Source organism: Sciurus vulgaris (assembly GCF_902686455.1).
Source record: "Sciurus vulgaris genome assembly, chromosome: 3".
NCBI lineage: Eukaryota > Metazoa > Chordata > Mammalia > Rodentia > Sciuridae > Sciurus > Sciurus vulgaris.
The window spans coordinates 67,975,314-67,995,703 of record NC_136463.1 but is presented as its reverse complement, the minus strand read 5'-3'; the positions used below and the strand labels follow the sequence as shown (position 1 = coordinate 67,995,703).

Genomic DNA, 20,390 nt, shown 5'->3' with positions numbered 1-20,390 from the left:
AGGTCAAAATAGTTCTGTGCACACTTGCCACCCTTTCTACTGTGAAATCTCTTGGAGACATGTATCCTACCTTAGTAGTTCCCTGTTCCTTGGGTCTAACAAAGTTCCCTGCATAGAGTCAACAGTGACCATCTGTAGGATAAATATCTTGAATTTTGGCTATTTTTCAATCAAAGAACTTGTATATATCTAGAATTTGTTAAACATCCTGGATCAGAAAGAAATTACTTAAAAACCAAGACTGAAATCCATGGGCAAAATGGTCAAGTCCCTGGTGACCAGGGCCTTGCTTATCTTTAAATGTCCCAGAGTGCCTAAAATACACCTACGAAATAGGTGTTTAAATGCTTACCAAATTAAATTACAGTGTGAAAAGTGTTAGGAGACCCTAGGATAGAATGTAAGTTTTAATACTTTGGAAATAGATCTATTTAACTTCATTTTAATAAGTATTAATTCCATATAATTCTATTAGGATTTTTATTTCTAATATACTTGGCTCTTTAATAGCTAAAGAAGATGAAGGCAGATTACACTTGAAATGTCTAAAGTGTTCAATGGAAGATTTAAAATTAAAAAGGCCTTTATTCATTAGCTAGGAAAACCACTCAAGGCTTGGGCTTATGCAAGATAGTTCCATAAATGCCTTTCTTTTTTTTTTTTTTTTTAAGGTAGACAGGTTTTATTTCTTAGTTCTAATCCTGGTTCTTCAATTCATGTCTAGCTTAGCTATACTGGGCCTAGTAAGGATCAACATATCGCATCTGAAATATTCTTTTATATCATGGAGTAAATGTCATATATTCTTTTTAGGATGTTCTTAATAGCATTTGAAAAAAATATGAAGAGGCAAAGTTTTAAGGGTTACAATAAACACAATTTCATGTGCACTGAACTCTGGGTAGAGTCCACTGATATGCTATAGTCACTTTCTTTTAGGGAGGGGTTCAGAAAACAATCATTTATGCATTATTTTTAAAATGTGGAATTATGAGTTTTCAGAGATAACTGGTTTATATAAGTGAACATCACTTCCTCAAAATGGTGACTGAAGTATCACAACATTTTTATTTAGGTGAGATCTCTAATGCTGAGGCAAGAATTGGAGTGGGGCAGAAGAGGTTAGTTCATCATCTTACAGCTGATCTGTAAGCAAATGAATGCTGGAGACCAAAGAAAATACAATTCAGTAGTGGCTGATTCTGTTATGCACCAAAGATCTGAAAAGCAGGGTCTTGCATTGACAAGAAAAGTTTGCAGCAAAAAGATGGCTATGTGCAGATCAACAACTTTCACTTTTTTAAAATAGATAACAGAGCTTTTGTCTGCTTAAAGCTCAGTAGGCAGGGTACAGGTTGATGTTGGGTAATCTGATAGGAAGTCACTTATTCTCCATTTCAGCCAGTGACACAGAGCTTCTTTAAACATGACTATTTAGGAACTGGCTGCTGGGAAAGAAGATAAGGAATATTGGTTTCTATGCAATTAAGTAGCAAAGTTGAAATGCTAGAATGAGTTAAAAATTTGAGTAAGAGTCATTGCTTTGGAAATAAGGAGTGGTGGTGCACACCTGTAATCCCAGCAACTGGGGAGGCTAAGGCAGGAGGATCTAAGTTCAAGACCAGTCCCAGCAGTTTAGTGAGATCTTCAGCAACTTATCAAGACCCTGTCTCAAAATAAAAAAAGGCCTGGGAATGTGACTCAGTGGTAAAATGTCCTGGGTTCAAACTCCCTGGTACCAAAAATGATTAATTTCCTTTTTTAGTCCTTTGTTATCAGCAGACTCAATTCATAAAGAAACAAGGAGATAAAGATGTAAAATTACATGGAGATTAACAAATGAAGCAATATATATAATTACAAAGTACCAACTTTTATCATGAAGAGATAAATATTCTATGAGCGCAAACAACAAAACCATAATAATTAAGTGTAAAGAAATCAGGATCCTTTTGTGGAGGTAAGCCCACAATTTAAAAAATATTTTTAGTTGCAGATGGACACAATACCTTTATTTTTCTAATGTGGTGCTGAGGATCGAATCCAAGGCCTCACACAGGCAAGGTAACCGCTCTACCACTGAGCTACAACCCCCGCCCCATAAGCCCATAATTTAAAGATACCATGAGCTTTCTGGGAAAGTTGCTGTGGAAAAGATAAACCTTTCTCCAAATACATGTGGTAAGGTAATGTGGCAAGGAATAATACACAATTTAGATAGAGGGGAGAAGTGAACACTATGATTTAATATTTCAAAACTTCAGTTTCTTTTGTGAGTAGTCAGAGGTTTCCAGAGTGTAAGCAGTCTATTCGGGCAGCCATCTTTGCAGAACTACTGGGGGTGACACCATTAGTTTAAAACTGTAACCAAAACTTTATGTGCTGTCTTTTTTTTTTTTTTTTTTTAATGGGACCGGGGATTGAACTCAGGAGAATTCTACCACTGAGCTACTCCCCCAGACCTTTATTTTATTTTGAAACAGGGTTTTTTTTGCTAAATTGCCCGGTATGGCCTTGAACCTACAATCTTAACCTCCCAAATAACAGGGATTAAGGCATGCACCATCATGCCCAGTCTATTCTTTGCTTTTTAAAAAGAATTCTATTTTATTTTTTGCAACAATGGGGAATGAACACAGGGATGTTCTACCACTGAGCCACATCCCCAGCCCTGTTCTAATTTTCATTTTCGGAAAGGTGGGTTTTGATAAATTGCCAAGGCTGATCTTGAATTTGTGATCCTCCTGCCTCAGTTTCCCAACTCTCTAGGATTGTACCTGGTTTGAGAACAATTCTAAATAAGAAATTATAGAGTTTAAGACTGTTCTACCAAAGTAAATGATATGGCTAATGTCCAAATGACACTAAGCATAAGCAATTAACTGACTAGCAGGGGAGGCCTGTATTAGTACCTTATTCTTAACCTGACTGTTTGGGTTTGTTTATTTGTTTGGTCTCCATTATTAGATAAGATGGTCAGGAATCTCCCTAACAATTAGGCTGCTTTAAAAAAAAAAGTCAATGAAAAAAATAATCATTTTGACTTTTTTTTTTTTTCTTTTTCTTTTTTTACAGGTTTAACACCATTTTGCAGCCTAAGACACACAAGTTTGGTCACACTAACTAAACTTTAAAAATAAGACAAATATATAATCTATCTCCCCACCCACCACCCCAGTTCTGAGGATTGAACTCGGGGCCTCATGCAAGCTAGATAAGTCATATACCCCAACTCATGCGAATTTTCTAATTGTGATCAACTTTAGTGGTTGATAATTATAAACAACAAAATAATCCAGAAAATAGGGAGCTCCACAGAAGAAAAGATTGATTTTAGGTTGAGGCAGAAGAAGCAATGAAACAGAAATATACAAACAAATGAAGGAGACAAAGAAGGGGAAGGGAAGAGAAAGGAAAGATGACAAACAGAGAAGGCAAAAGAAAGAGTACAATCTTGGTTCTAGAAAAAAGCTGTGTGATAAAGCAATTAACCCAGGGTTTCTAAAGCTCAGTTTCCTCATCACACACATTGTTAGCCTAGAACTAAATTACCTATAGTTCTCCAGTTCCAAAATGCTAAGAATTTATGTGAATGTGGGGAAGGGGAGGGGGTGGAGAAGGAAGTATTCAGTGACTGCAGTATCTGTAAGAAAGTAAATTTCCTGACCTGAGGAGTTGAAATGATGAAAATAGAGCAGGACCACAGGCAGATCCACATAGTAAGTCTCAAACTCTAGCATATATAAGAATCACCTGGGGTGTTTATTAAAACAGTTACTGGCTGGGCCCCACTCTTGGAATTTCTTGTGCAGCAGTAGGTCTGGAATGGGACTCTAGCATTTGTATTTCTAATAAGCTCCCTAAAGCTCCTGATGCTACTGGTCTGAGACCATGCTTGAAGTAACAATCAATATACTAGAGAATAAATGATAGGGGAAAATGACCTTGGCTACATGGGAAAAAAAGTTGGGCAGACTTCTCTTACTTGTGGGGAGAAAAAGAATTACCTGCATGATTACTGATAAATAAATGCTAAGACAAAGCTTAATAGTTGAATGTAAGAGCTGGGGTTGTGGCTCAGTGGTAGAGTACTTGCCAAGCACAGGTGAGGCACTGGGTTTGATTCTCAGCTCCACATAAAAAATAAATAAAATATATTTATAAAAAAAAGTTGAATATAATTATTTTGACAAAATGGTGTATAATACAAATGGGGTATTAAACTTGCCAAATTCTTCATAACCTTCAAAACTATCATGTAAGTTGAAATGTTAATGCAATACTGGGATTATAAACTAGACAGTCTTTTTATGAACCTTGAACATAACAGAACAGTTTAAGGTATATATTTAAGATATATATTTGTTTTATTTTGTGGCAGTACTGGGGATTGTACCCAGGGCCTCATGCATGCTGGGCAAGTGCTCTACAACTGAGCTACATTCCCAGCCCTTTTGATTTGGAGACAGGGTCTCACTAAATTGCTCAAGCTGGCCTGGAACTTATGATCCTCCTGTTTCAGCTTCCCAAGTAGCTGGAATTACAGGCATATGCCTCCATGCCCAGTGTTATTATTTGAATTTTAGGGAAAAAAAATCTAAAATCCATACTAATACTTGAAAGAACTATATAAACTACCTAAAAGGACTTTCTTCTTTTCCTTACAGAATGAGGTGCTTTGCAGGTGACCATTTCAGAAAAGGGAACTTTAAAAACAAATCCTTCTTTTTAAATCTTTTTCTTTTCTTTTTTGGCAGTATTTAGGATACTAGGCCCCTCACTCATTCTAGATAAGTGAGTCCTTCAAATCCTTCTTTTATTTTAACCATTTTAGAAGGAAATCTTTTAAAATTGAAAACATGACCCAAAAGAAAGAAAAAAAGAACAAAAACAATTTTCCTTCATTGCCCACTATCATTACAACACCTACAACAGAATCAGTTCTGTGATGTGGTACCTCTGGGGTCAACCAGAGCTGTTTGAAACTGTTCACTCTGACAGTGAAGGAGCCCAGAGTTCTGTGGGTTTGCCATTTCTGCTGTTTTATCTCAATCTCACTGGAGGTATTAGGTTTGGTTTGTTTGTTTTTTGTGGTACTGAGGATTAAACGCTAGCCTAAAAAATACCAGGCAAGTGCACTACCACTGAGCTATATTCCCAGAACTTAAATTTTACTTTTGAAACAGTATCTCACTAAATTGCTCAAGCTAGCCTCATATTTGCAATCCTCCTGAGTAGCTGGGATTAAAGTCATATGCCACTGCACTCAGCTATTGTTTCTCAGTGTACTGAGTTCTAAGTTGCATGTCGAATTGGTATACTTTACCTACTTGGATCTAAAAATGACTTTACAGTGAGGACTATACTATTGATTTAGGATTTTTCTTTTAAGATGACTTTTTTTTTGGTCTGGTTGTTTGTTTAAATCCAGATAGTTTCCAGACTGTTAGGTTGTTGCTTGCAGCAAGGGAAGTGGGGTACTATTAAATTTTGTATATATATTTTTTGATACAGTATGCTATATCAGAGACACAGAAATTCTTAGGGGAATGTATTGTAGTTATTTTCACTTAGAGGATAATGCAGCTCAGACTGTTCTTGCACAAACTAAAACTCCTACCAACCCTGGAAACCTATGTGAACACTATGAACATTTCACTATCTTACATACAATTTGTTGGAAAGTTGAAAGCTTTATAGGGTAACAACATTCGGCTCAGGTACAAGGTGAAGAAGAAATATAAGGTGAATCTCATGAGGAAAAGGAGCAAAATCTGCTATCATCTGATAACAAGGGAATTCCTAATGTTGGTATCTTAATATTATTGCTTAAAGTCACATAAAGATCACATTTACTGACCTGGGGAATGCTGGGAAGTTGCAAGTGAGGTCATGGAATTAGAGAGGTTAAGGTTGGCAGTGATACTAAGCTGGCTCTGCAGTGCAGGAGGGTAAGGAGATGTGGGTGTCAGGAGGGACTCCTCACTGGTTTCTTCATCAATTCCAGGCAAGTACGTGTCAATCAAGGCATCAAGAAACTTAACAATAAGCTCAGCATAGTCTGGGATTTGTGTTTGCTGTAATGGAAAATAGGAAATTATTTTAGCTCCATTTAAAAAAATATTCCCTCTGAAGCCAAAAAAGGTTAATTTTTGTCTTGGGCTTAATTTACTATTTTTCTTCCTTTGTTTGTTACAGATCATTAAAAAAGGGGGAATGGAGTAATATTTATAGACTGACTTACAATTGGGAATTTTATTTAGCTTATGTTTAAAGCTTCCGGATGAACCTGTGATTTCTAAAAGCCATGCACAGAATGAATTTAATACTAAGACAATACAATCATCAGGAATGATGTTGAGCCAATTTTCCAAAACAGAAAAATGAGCAGAGCATGATCATCCCACCTGCTATTTATAGTCCACTAACTAGACACTGCAAAGGGCTCAGAGGGTTATGGCAATCCAACTATAAAAAGTGCTGTAGGATACACTTATTTCTGGGACTTCAGGCCTACTTTTTTAGTGAAAACCTGTGCATGTCAAGAGATAATCAGTTATAGCTAGACAAAATAAATTATATACCCAATTTTTAAAGCAAAAACAAGGTTTAGATAACTCATATTAATACCCCTCTACATAGAATCCTGCACTAGGAATGGTGGGGAAAAGAAACAGAAGTCCTGCCTTCAAGGAACTTCCATCAATTTGGAGAGAGGCCATATACAGAGAAAATAATTAAATACAGATTTAAGTAGCAAATAGATTTATTAGCACTATGACAAGTAATGCCAATCAAAGAACAAAATGAATAAAGAAGAATGAATCTAATCCAACATGTGGATGTAAAAATGTTTTCTCCTTGCTAGTCACAAGATAGGAAAACAAATCTCATGCTAAAGAACTTTTCTAAAAATGCTGTGTTTAATTGTTATGTAAATGTAGGAATATGGCATAATGAATCCAACTACTACATATAATTATAATGCACCAATAAAAATAAATGAATTAAAAAAATAAAAACACCATGTTTGAGCTGTTACTTTGATTTTCTGTGTATTGTGTGTCCTTTTTTTTTTTCCCTTTGTGTTAAGGATTTAACCCAGAGGTGTGCTATATCACTGAGTCACATCTCCAGCCCTTTTTACATTTTATTTTGAGACAAGTTCTCAGTTGCTGAGTGTCTCACTAAATTGCTGAGGCTGGTCTTGAACTTGTGATCCTCCTGCCTCAGTCTCGAGTTGTTGGGATTACAGGAGTGTGCCACTGTGCTCAGCATATTATGTGTTCTTAAAGTAGGAACACTAATGTGGATTAAAATGTTGTTTAGTCAAAAATAAGAGAAAAATACATTTTCTTACCTTTGAAAAGGGTCCTGCAAACCGCCATAAACCATTAAAACCAAAACCTGCAACAAATCAAATATTTCTCTTACAAGAAGTAAGATGTTTTTTAATGGTAACAGAAATAAGTTGTACAGCTGGCGGGTAAAACCTGTGCATGCACACACTGAAAATATTTTAGGATGAATGTCAAAGCTGACTAAAACTTAAAAGACTTGGTATAAAACCATATTTTAATAAAATCAGCAAGCAATATTGAACATATAATTGAGTAAAAAAATGGTTTATATGGGAAGAAGTATGAGCCTATCCCTTATGAAGAAGTCTGTAGTCAGTACATTCTACAACAGTGCACACATAATCAAGTTCATCAACTATCCTTCTGATACATTTATTTACTTTGAAGGTAAGATGTTTGGTATTGTGGTGGGGATTCTTCATGGTACACCACACTCTGCACAATTCCATGGATCGGATTTAATAAATTTGGATCTTGGCACAGTGACAATAAGGTGTTGATCTTAGAGTCCAACAAATTATGCCTAAAAAAAATAGAAGTCAATAAAGAAACATTTTAGATGAATTTTAAATGAAAACATTTATATATTCCTCAGAACAATGTGACAAAATTGAAGGGAGTTTTTTTTTTTTTTTTTGGGTATGTGAAATTGAACTCAGGGACGCTCAGTCCCTGAGCCACATCCCCAGTCCTGTTTTGTATTTTATTTAAAGACAAGGTCTTACTAAGTTGCTTAGCACCTCAATAAAGTTCTGAGGCTGGCTTTGAACTCTCAATTCTCCTGCCTCAGTCTCCTGAGCCACTGGGATTACATACTTGCACCACTGCACCCAGCTGAGATGAATACTTTTAACTTTCTGATACTCCTCTATATTTCCCAAATTTTCTATAATGAATTTCTGTGTTTGCTTTTGGGTTTGTCTTTTGTCTTAAGTCATCAGGGAAAATATGTAAAAGCAAACAACTAGAGGTGTCATATAATCATGTCTAACTATATACTTGGTGACTGTTTTTTTTTTTTTTCAAGACAAGGTTGGCTTCTGTCTGTCACTTAGCATGCTTTAGAATCATCTCTTTTTGCCATCTTTTGAGATGTACCCAGGGAGTTAAAACTAAATTTAATAGTAATTAGTGCTTTAAAAATATGGAATCAAATTGAATATTATTAAGGAAAGCAAAATTAGTTTGGAGAAAGTGAAATATATGATCCAATGGAATCTTAGGAAGAAACTATTTCTAACCCCAGCTGTACTCCATTAATAAAAAGAACTAAGACCTAACTATGTAAAATTCAGAAACTTAAAAATAAGATTAACCAAAACTAAGGAAATAGTGATACTACATGGAAGACCCAGATCGGGAATAGAATACCCTAAGTTTCTTTGGGCTATTTATTCGTGCTTGGTGTTTTGTTTTGTTTTTTCCCCAGGGTGGGGAGACTGAACCTAGGAGAGCTTTACCACTGGGCTGCATCCCCAGTTCTTTACGTTTTTTATTTTGAGACAGGATCTCATTATATTGCCTAGGGATGCACTAAATTGCTGAGGCTGGTCTCAAACTCGCTATCCTCCTGTCTCAGCCTCTCCAGTCACTGAGATTACAGTATGCCACCATGTCCAGTTACAGTTATCTTTATCATGCCCATTTTATGCCACATCTATAAAGCATCTGACATAAAGACCGGTACAAAAGTTAGCTAAAAATAAAAGGAAGGCTGGGTAGGCCTGGTGATACTGCCTGTAATTCCAACAACTTGGGAGGCCAACGTAGGAGGACTTCAATTTTGAGACCAGCCTTTGAAACTTAGAGAGATCCTAACTCAAAATGGCCAGGGAAGTAGCTCAATCATAAAGTACTTTTGGGTTCAATCCCCAGTACCACAAAAAAACCAAAAGGAAATACTTACACAACAGGAAAAACTTTGGGGAACACAACACTGGCCTCTGCTAAGTATTCATAAAGAATTCGTTGATCAAATTCATCTGTGGTGTATTTTACCAATGTAGCCTGCCAAGATGCAAAAAGGCAAATATACATTTTTATTTTGTGGCTGAACTGTTATCTGTTTTGGTGAGAAGTAGATGATGATCATCCTTTCATGCTGTTAATATTTAAGGGATTGGAATAAAAATTTGAGGGGGAAAACCTTTGAAAAGTAAAAATCCTTACTAGAACAGTAAGAAGAAGTGCTTGGATCTTCGGATCAGTAAGTACCTCTTCATCCAAAAGAACATTCGATTCAGACACTGAAACTTTACGCAAATGCGAGTGCTGTTGTGATGAGGAAATCCTTTGAGTTTCTGCAGTAAGATGCGGATTAACACAATTAGCTATATTAACAGAATAAATGACAAACATTTTTGCCTAACATATTTGCATGTCACTTCTAAAGTTCAACAGCTTTAGTAGATACTTCAAATATTAACATTAACATCATATGGAATAACTATTCACCTACACAAAAGTTTGGCTAGCTATTTAAAATACTGTGTATCATACATATGATTAGTTGTTACACAGGTTTTAGGATAACTCATTTTAAGGACTGTAGAGCTTATCTTGCAAAAAAGAATAAATATTTCTATATTGAATCCTAAAGATTTAAAGACATGGTTGGAAAGTAAATATGGCTTTACTGTACTCTCCCACCTTATTGTCAATGATCTAGATCAATTATTAACTTTGTTTCTCACCCATTTCATAATCAGTTTCTGCTACTCTCCTCATTTTGGGGGGTGTTGTGATCCCTGATTCCATTTCTTGCCTTTTAGGAGCCTTTGTGTCTGATATCAAGTGATCAAAACTTTTCCTTGTTCCTATAAACAAAAGTTACAGAATATGGAAGTTCATTAACCACGATGTCTATGAATAAGAATATACTAAAAAGAAAACGTTTGACTATAAAGTGTTTAAGCTTTCACTTAAGGCCCCAAAGAAAGCTCAAACATATTCCTGGAGCTGAGTTTCTGTCCTAATATTCTCTATCTTCTCAAGGGATTTTGGCCGCACAACTTTATGTTTCAGGATAGAGGTACCTGACAGGTCCTAATAAAACTAAGATTACATTAACTACACTGTAGGTAAACCAACCTCCACCAACTAGTACAATTACTGTTAACAAATACAGGGGTATGCACTGCTCGGTAGTTACTGTTCAGTAGCAAAGATTATATCCGAACAGCCTTTTCAAATTAAGAAATTCTGCTAGTAACAAGAATTAGTCATTAATGTATAAAAATTTCCAAATTAAAGCAGAAAATTAAAGTTTCATTTTAACTCTTCAAGTTTTGAAAAAAAAAAAGATGTGCATGCTTAAAAGTACTAAAGAATAATACACTAGGAGATGTTTTAAAATAGCAAGTGGTACTACATAATAATTAGCTTTGAGTTACTCTAATTATATATGACACTAATATTTAAATACCCTTCTCTTATTTAAAGTAAAAATATTGAAATTTGATTATTTGGAACATACATTCTTATTTTTTACATTTAAAGACTTCTCCTATAAGAGTTTCTTGGAGCAGCTTTATGAAAAAATCTGGCATACTTCTGATAGTATTCTTTTTTAAAAAGCCAGAGTGAAGCTAATAGCAAAATCTGACCATTGAACACTTAAAAAATACAATGCTATATTAACCTAAAGTATTAATACTAACAAATATTCATAACAGTTAAAAATATTAAGGCCAAAAAGGATCTCATTCAGCCTCTTCATGTCATGAAAACAGAGAAAATTATTAGCCTGAGGCCACAAGGTAAGGGATTCAGGTAATGACCCAGAATGAAAACTCAGTTTTCCAGAGTCCAGTTAGTGCCTTCTACTGATGAGATCAGAACACCACTATTTGCATTTAGTTTTCCTACCTTCCTGTCATTTCCTTTTTATTTTAATCTCTGCATTTTCTGGGAGATCTTCTTTTGCTCCCTAGCTCAGTTATCTATGAGCTAATCAATTTTAAATGTGCCACTTATTTACTTCTTTCTTCCTGAACTCCAGATTCATCTTTTCATTTATCTTTTGAATATATACTCCTAAATATCTTGAAGGAATCTAAAATATAATATCAATCAATCTAAATTTATCATGTACTATAAACTTTAGTACTGATTTTTATGAATGCAATCACTATTAATTCAGGTTTAAAAAAAATTCTGTGTGTCCTCTTGCTTTTAATGTATCTACATCATTATATTTAAAATTTCTTATGGAGAGCATATGTTCAGGTCTTTTTAAAACAATAAATTTTAACATACATAAAAACATAAAAATTGCAGATGTTAATGGGGTATCTTGTGATGTTTTGATATGGGCATACATTATGTAATGTTTAAGTTAGGGTAAACATCTCTCTTTTCAAATATTTGTCATTTTTTTAAGGTGAAACATTCCAAATCCTTTTTCTAGCTTTTCGAAACGTACAGTACATAATTGTTATCTATACTCACTCTTCTATGCAACAGCCCTGCAGAACCCCTTGATCCTACCTCACTATAATGTAGTACCCATTGATCAACCTCCCCACATCACTCACTTCCCACTGCTCTCCCCAGCCTCTGGTAACCACCAATCTTCTCTCAACGTCTATGAAATCAACTTCTTTTAAATTCTACATGGCCCCCTTGTCAAAATCTCTTCCTATTTCTCCATATTACTTCCAGGAAAGGTTTCTAAAAAGTAAATAAAATTGGTCATGTCCTTCCTCTACTTAAAGATCTCTACTTGATTCATGGTAAGGCTAAATCTCTGAACAGGGCACATAAAATCTTTCACAATAAAGTTCTGATTCTTCTCCACCCTCATTTCCTACACCATTCCCCATGATGCCAAGATGCACTATTTGCTATTTTCCTAACTTCTTTAGTCATGCCATTCTTCCTCTCTCTTGAATAAATGCCTTTTGTATCCTGTATCCACCTGGCAAACATATATTAAGTTTTCAAGATCTGGTTCAAATGTTATTGCCATTCTGCAACTTTTCCATAATTTCCCCAAGTCCTCAGTTTCCCCTATTATATCACTGTAATGGTCCCTGGCAGATGCTATTATCATCAGCTGACTACATCTTAGTCACAAAACTACAAGCCTGTCCAGGGCACAGATCATCTATTTTGCGTCTAGAATGTGCATTGAATGAATTCAATACTTCATTTTCTCTGGTTAGTTTTTTATTTACGGCTTCTTTGGCATCTTTGATCCGTCTAAAATATTTTCACCTGGGCATTTAAGATGCAAACCACTGCACATTTGTCTCATTAGTAACTTATGGGCCTTAATTTTGGCATTCAAATCAAGAGAGGAAAAAAACTTCCTTGACACAAAAATCAAGAATTACAAAACAAAGTAACCAGAAAACTCCTAGAAGATTACTTATGGCCAAGTATTAACGGAAAGGAACAGACACCTATGTGACTAGTAACAGTGATTATTATTCAGTTTCTATTTCTTTTATGGTTTATTTGCAGGTTATTTACGTTGCACTTTCTTGTTTGTTCACTAATTTCCATATGAACACAACATTTTCCCAATACTACCTCAAGATATTTAAATATGTTTGTATGGATAACTAAAATTCACTGAATCGTTCACAATGTTGATAACAAAAATAGAGTCCAATATATTCTAGTAACAATGAAAATTTCCAAGGGAATACAGAGCTGCTTTGCATTTCCTTTGTGGTGAGAGGTATAATCAGTAGACTCTTTCAGGAATATACTTTCAGTTACTGAAACAGAAAAGGGTCTTAGAGCATTTTAGGTATTTTTCATAGATGAATGTTGATACAACTGAGCAATCTAAACTCTTAAAAATTGAACCTTCTTATACTATTGGAAAATACATTATTTTACTTTTTGTCATTTCAAAGATAACATGGCAAATACTATTATTATAGCTTTACACTTTTATATTGGTATATTCTGCTTTAAATGACAATTTTGGGAAACATCACGAAAGGTCCTGAGAACACCAAGACTCTTCTTCTCTTGTAGGTACCTAATGGCTCTCCTATTCCCATTCTGCTGTCCACGGATGGGAGAACACAAGAAGAGCCACAGTATTTCAAGAATCAGGAAACACACAAACAAACTCATATTTCAAGGTTTCATTTGAATTTCTCTATCTCAACTGATAATGGCTTAACTTACTTATCAAATCCTCTTATAACTGGCATAAAAAACATTGCCATAGTGGAACAGAAAATTCTGATAATATAGTTTCAAACAATTTTCAAGTGTGAAAGCCTCTGATTATTTTACAGAATACTAATTTTAAAATTTGAACAAAATTAAGATAAACTAACCAAGCAATTTCTTAGTGTTGGCCTGAGAAGGCTGCCCCATGTCCAAACTCATGGATTTCCTGGCTCGGGGACTGGTTTGGCCCACAGTTGGATAGGTGGCTGCAAGGTACCCTTCAGAACCTTTGGGAGAGGACCATGGTTGGGTCTCCTTTAGTGTCCTAAGAGATTTAATCAGGAAGAATTAATTAACATGGTGACAAATACAACCAATTTTTGCCCATTCCAAGCAGCTGTTCTAGTACCAATGACAGCAATCAATATTAAAACTGCATTTTAAAGGGCTTTACAGTACAACTTTTTTTTAAATTTTAATTTATTTTTATTGTAAACAAACGGGATACATGTTGTTTCTGTTTGTACATGGAGTAACAGCATACCATTTGCACAGTCATACATTTACATAAAGTAATGATGTTTGATTCATTCTGTTATTTTTTCCTTCCCCCCCACCCCTCCCACCCCTTTTCTCCCTCTATACAGTCCCTCTTTCCTCCATTCTTGCCCCCCTCTGGCCCCCCATTATGTGTCATCATCTGCATCAGTGAGATCATTTGCCTTTTGGATTTTTGAGATTGGCTTATCTCACTTAGCATGATATTCTCCAATTTCATCCATTCGCCTGCAAATGCCATAATTTTATCATTCTTTATGGCTGAGTAATATTCCATTGTATATATATATACCCAGTTTCTTTATCCACTCATCCATTGAAGGGCATCTAGGTTGGTTCCACAGTCTGGCTATTGTGAATTGAGCAGCTATGAACATTGATGTGGCTGTATCTTTGTAGTATGCTGATTTTAAGTCCTTTGGGTATAGACCAAAGAGTGGGATAGCTGTGTCAAATGGAGGGTCCATTCCAAGTTTTCTAAGGAATCTCCACACTGCTTTAAAGAGTGGCTGCACTAATTTGCAGCCCCACCAGCAATGTATGAGTGTACCTTTCTCCCCACACCTCTCCTACACCTATTGTTGCTTGTATTCTTGATAATCGCCATTCTAATTGGGGTGAGATGAAATCTTAGGGTAGTTTTGATTTGCATTTCTCTTATTACTAAAGATGGTGAACATTTTTTCATGTTTGTTGATTGCTTGTAGATCTTCTTCTATGAAGTGTCTGTTCATATCCTTAGCCCATTTGTTGATTGGGTTATTTGTATTCTTCATGTAGAGTTTTTCGAGTTCTTTATATATTCTTGAAATTAGTGCTCTATCTGAAGTATGAGTGGCAAAGATATTCTCCTACTCTGTAGGCTCTCTCTTCGCATTGCTGATAGTTTCCTTTGCTGACAGAAAGCTATTTAGTTTGAATCTATCCCAGTTATTGATTCTTGCTTTATTCTTGTGCTATGGGAGTCCTGTTAAGGAAGTCTGATCCTAAGCCAACAAGGTGAAGATCTGGACCTACTTTTTCTTTCTATAAGATGTAGGGTCTCTGGTCTGATTTCAAGGTCCTTGATCCATTGTGAGTTGATTTTTTGTGCAGGGTGAGAGATAGGGGTTTAGTTTCATTCTGTTGCATATGGATTTCCAGTTTTCCCAGCACCATTTGTTGAAGAGGCTATCTTTTCTCCATTGCATATTTTTGGCACCTTTGTCTAGTATGAGAAAACTGTATTTATTTGGGTTTGTGTCCATGTCCTCTATTCTGTTCCATTGCTCTACCTGTCTATTTTGGTGCCAATACCATGCCGTTTTTGTTACTATTGCTTTGTAGTACAGTTGAAGTTCTGGTATTGCGATACCCCCTGCTTCATTCTTCCTGCTAAGGATTGTTTTAGCTATTCTGGGTTTCTTATTCTTCCAGATGAATTTCATGATTGCTTGCTCTATTTCTGTAAGGTACATCATTGGGATTTTAATTGGAATTGCACTGAATCTGTATAGCACTTTTGGTAGTATGGCCATTTTGACAATATTAATTCTGCCTATCCAAGAAACATGGGAGATCTTTCCCATCTTCTAAGGTCTTCCTCAATTTCTTTCTTCAATGTTTTGTAGTTTTCATGGTAGAGATCTTTTACCTCTTTGGTTAGATTGATTTCCAAGTATTTTATTTTTTTGAGGCTATTGCAAATGGAGTTGTTTTCCTCATTTCCCTTTCATCTGTTTTGTCGCTTGAGTATAAAAATGCTTTAGATTTATGTGTGTTGATTTTATAGCCTGCTATTTTGCTGAATTCATTGATGAGGTCTAGAAGTTTTCTGGAGGAGTTTTTTGGATCCTCTAAATATAGAATCATGTCATCCGCAATAGTGACAGCTTAAGTCCTCTTTTCCTATTTGTATCCCTTTAATTTCTTTGGTCTGCCTAATTGCTCTGGCTAGAGTTTCGAGGACAATGTTGAGTAGAAGTGGTGTGAAAGAGGACATCCCTGTCTTGTTCCCGTTTTTAAAGGGAACGGTTTCAGTTTTTCTCCATTAAGAATGATGTTGGCCATGGGCTTAGCATAAATAGGCTTTACAATGTTCAGGTATGTTCCTACTATCCCTATTTTTTCTAGTGTTTTGAGCATGAAGGGATGTTGTATTTTGTTGAATGCTTTTTCTGCGTCAATTGAAATAACCATATGATTCTTATCCTTAAGTCTATTGACATGATGAATTATGTTTATTGATTTACGGATGTTAAACCATCCTTGCATTCCAGGGATGAACCCCACTTGATCATCATCCCAGCCCTTTTTTATATTTTATTTAGAGACAGAATCTCATTGAGTTGTTTGGAGGCCTTGCTAAGTTGCTGAGGCTGGCTCTGAACTCACAATTCTCCTGCCTCAGGCTCCTGAGTTGCTGGGATTACAGGCATGTGCCACCAGGCCTGGTTAAGAAAGCTTTTTAATAACTGTAATGTGGTAAGAGTAAACACAATTCATGTGTTGGTAGGCATGTTTTTACAAATCTTCGTGGTTTAGTTTCTATCATGAAGTATGTAACTGTTGCTTCTGTTTCATACAGTTTTTTCCAAGTTCCTTTGCTGTAACCAAATACTTTCATATCATCTCTTTCTGTTATTCAACTGGTTTGTGCTTAACAAAGGCAAACTAATGATAACATTGGCACAATGAGATTTGCATGGTAACTTTCCTTCTACTAACCTCATAAAATATTGCACATTTATAGAATAAGTTTTGACTACCAAGATTATCTCTAGATTCCCCCCATGTTATCTTCTAGATAACTCTGCTGCTTGCTTCCAGTGGCACTGGAAAATTGAAACTTGATTATAATTATGTAATTATGCAAGAGCAAGTCCACTTACCTATAGCTAGGGTCACCATGATGAATGGGATATGTATCCATGGGAACATTTTCCATTGAAATATCAGTAAGAAGAAGGGATTTTCTATGTTTGAGGCTGCATCGACTTCGAACCTCTTCAGACACTGTGAGTAAAGCTAAAAGGCAAGAGAAGGCAGATTAAAAAAGGAAAGAGAAGGCAGAATAAAAAATTTAACAAGTCACTAGTGTGACCTAGAACAGAATACATTTCTTTTTCCTTTTTTTTTTTTTATTAAAATCTTTTTTATTTTTACAGACTGCATTTTGATTCCTTGTACACAAATGGGGTGCAACATTTAAGGACACACTTCTTACAACCTTCTAAAAGGGGTAACACCTGTTAAAGGTGCACTGAAGAGCCCTAGAGTGTGTGAGGTTCAGGGATATAAACACTTAATGACAGACATGTTGTTCATCTGTTTTGGAAGACTACATAAACATGAAATATATGAAGAGATTTAATAAGCACCTTATTTTTTTCAAGGGCTTAAATTTGATGTCAACAAATAAAAAGTAGTCAGGGCAGGTATTTTTAAGTTCACTGAGGAAAAAAACTCAGAGATGGTAAATGTTTGGCTCTGGGTCCTATGGTTCAAACAAAAACATTGCCACAAATGGAGTCTGCTAAACTGAGAATCAGCACTTGCCACTAAACGACTATATTCAAGAACTGTGTAAGTGCTAAATGTTGCCAAGAAGAGAAACAAAAATCAGAAAAGAGCAAATAGGGGAGGTTTAATGGAATAGTATGGATGGGGCAGATATTTCAGATAAAATGGCATAAGGAATGATTTATGAAGAGGCAGAAAGTCACTTGTAAGAGATGGGAAGTAGATTAGCTTAAAATAGTCCATCTATTTGGAGACATATAAAAATTAGGTTTATGAAATTTAGATAAAGAAGAATCAGAGAGTTGCTTGAGGGCCTGAGACATTCAAATTTTATGACGGACAATAGGGAGCCACTCTAGTGTTCTGTTCTGAACCAAAGATGACAAAAGGAACACATTTCACATTTTATTAGGAAAAATGTTTTGGCAAAACTTTCATTTTTACCTGCTAAGTAAGCCACACTCTGAGTATTCACCTCAAATTTGTCACAATTTCTATGTTTATTAACCAGAGTTAGTAGTGTATGCAAAATTCTGACTGTTCTTGCAACAATGGCAGGTGAAGGATGCCTGTACCCTATAAAAAAGTGAAAACAAATAAGATGTCAATTTATTCTGTTACTATTTTCCACAGGAATTTCATAAGGAAGTAAAATCAAATGTATACATTCCCAGTGGTAGGTATCTAACAGGTAAAAATTAGGGGAACGTCTATGACCCCTCATGCCTAATTTAAACTGATACAAAATTAGAAACTCAGTTCTAGCTTGACCCTGACTCACCACTATGCTGTCCCTGACAACCACAGTCTCTGATCATGACTGCATTAGTATTCACTACTATCAAGCTGTGAAGTCAGCAATGAAGAATAAAGCCAGCTCAGAAAGTGAATGAGCTGAGAAACAGCTGGAGGTCATTGGCTATAAGCAATACAGAAATCTGGAGAGGTGGGAATGGGACCAGAGAAATGAGACTGTGGTATAAAACAATGATACTGATCTATAATACGCTAGAAACAAGTTGAAGAAAATCTGTGATCAAATCTGTACAATAACATTTTCTAATATAAATTAACCAATAACATTAATCTACACTCTGTCTTGTTCTGATAATCAAAATATGTAAATACTATTACCAATAACCTACCTATTAAAAGGCTCAGTACTTAGAATTTCTTTTTTCTTTAAAGGGGTTAGAGATTGCTATATTCCTAGCCCTAGTACTTAGGTATTTTACAAAATCAACTCTTTTGGCCTTTTTTTTTTTTTTTTTTTTTTTAAAGAGCAAAGTAACAATTTATTTTTGAAACAAAAAGTGGAGCTCCCACAAGGAAGGAATCCCAAGTGGGCTGTTCCTCTTCTGCTTTTTTAAGTAAATCTGATACTTGATATGGAAATTAGGCTCTATTAGAATAAATACAAACAAAATACAACTCAATAAGACAAAGTTTGGATTTAAAGTAAACCACAGGGGCTAAACTGTTTGAATTTATTTCAAGTAATCAATTATTTTTATTACTTTCGGCTTCTAGAAAACAATTCATAAAGAACATTCTGACATAAGATCTCTCTACCTTTCAAGAGGTGTCCAACCAGTGCAAAGTTAAAGTTAGAGTTGAAATTAAGTCCAACAAAATGATCCATTTGCTTGCAGTGCCATTCCAGAGGATTCCGGATTGCCATAAATACTTCTTCTGGACTCTATTAAAAATAATCATGAGATGGTTGATGAAGTTCACACAGAAGCTGTCTTCATTTCTTGTTTTATTTTTCTGTGGTGCTGGGTATCTAACCCAGGGACTCATCCTTGCTAGGCAAGCAGTTGGTCACTGAGTTACACTCCCAGCTCAGAAGCTTTCTTAAGGTCACTTATTTAGAGTTTCATGGCACACACCTGTCATCCCAGCTACTTGGGATTGCAAGTTTGGACCAGCCTCAGTAACTTGGTAAGACGGTCTCAAAAAAAAAAGGTCCGGGGACATAGAGCATCCTCGAGTTCAATCCCTAGTGCCTCCCCTCAAAATATATATCACTTACTGGTTTTTGTTTATGTTCAACAGTTATGATAAGAAATCCTTTAAGTTGAGACAAATTATTTTCAGACTATAGAAAACCACAGAGGAATATTAAAGGTATTAAAAATTAACTGGTACAAGATACAAGACAGACAAGCAGATAAATAATAAGATAGTAGAACTGAAATAGTTTTTATTTATTTATAATACATAATTTTTTATTTGAGTGTCAATTTATGTTTTGGTGTGTAGTTTCCCCCCATCCCCAAATTGGGGGCTTTGCATGTTGTGTAGGCTGACATCAAACTCCTGGACTGGGGACTGGGGTTATAATAGCTCAGTGTTAGAGTACTTGCCTAGCACATGTGAGGCACTGGGTTTGATCTCCAGTACCACATAAAAATAAATAAAATAAAGGTATTGCAACCATCTACAAAAAAACAAAAACAAAAACAAAAACAAACAAACAAACAGAAAAAAACAAATTCCTGGACTCAAGTGATTCTCCTGCCTCAGCCTCCCAAGTAACTGGGTCCACAGGTATGTACTAATGAACACAGCAATCATCCTGGTAATTTTTAACAAGTGTTATTAGCTGATTTCTAGTACTCTAGGGCTCTAGAGTCAAGATTAGTTTCTTCTACTGTGCTCTTTCTGGCTTTGAAAATGCCAAGGCAGATATTTCCTTTTTTGGGGGCTCTAGAGATTTAACCCAGAGGTGCTTCACCACTGAGCTACATCCCCATCTCCCCATCCCCAACCCTTTTTAAAATTTTGAGCAGGGCCTCTCCAAGTTGCTCAGGCTGGCCTTTAACTTGTGAT

At 35.6% G+C, this 20,390-nt stretch overlaps 1 protein-coding gene across 7 annotated transcripts in view; it reads right to left on the bottom strand.

The window, feature by feature from the left end:
* The window catches only part of NF1 (neurofibromin 1), a 257,173-nt gene that overhangs the window by 11,036 nt on the left and 225,747 nt on the right, over positions 1-20,390 (bottom strand). For 5 of the 7 annotated variants that reach the window (XM_079130411.1, XM_079130413.1, XM_079130412.1 and 2 more), the window contains 10 exons: positions 19,128-19,254; positions 18,000-18,131; positions 16,925-17,060; positions 13,664-13,821; positions 10,055-10,177; positions 9,531-9,661; positions 9,268-9,368; positions 7,742-7,884; positions 7,361-7,407; positions 5,861-6,077 (listed from right to left, as the gene is read on the bottom strand). In XM_079130411.1, the coding sequence (XP_078986537.1) occupies positions 5,861-6,077; positions 7,361-7,407; positions 7,742-7,884; positions 9,268-9,368; positions 9,531-9,661; positions 10,055-10,177; positions 13,664-13,821; positions 16,925-17,060; positions 18,000-18,131; positions 19,128-19,254 (1,315 nt within the window). The remainder of the gene's footprint in view (positions 1-5,860; positions 6,078-7,360; positions 7,408-7,741; positions 7,885-9,267; positions 9,369-9,530; positions 9,662-10,054; positions 10,178-13,663; positions 13,822-16,924; positions 17,061-17,999; positions 18,132-19,127; positions 19,255-20,390) is intronic. The other 2 variants (XM_079130415.1, XM_079130414.1) reach the window with 2 other exon arrangements.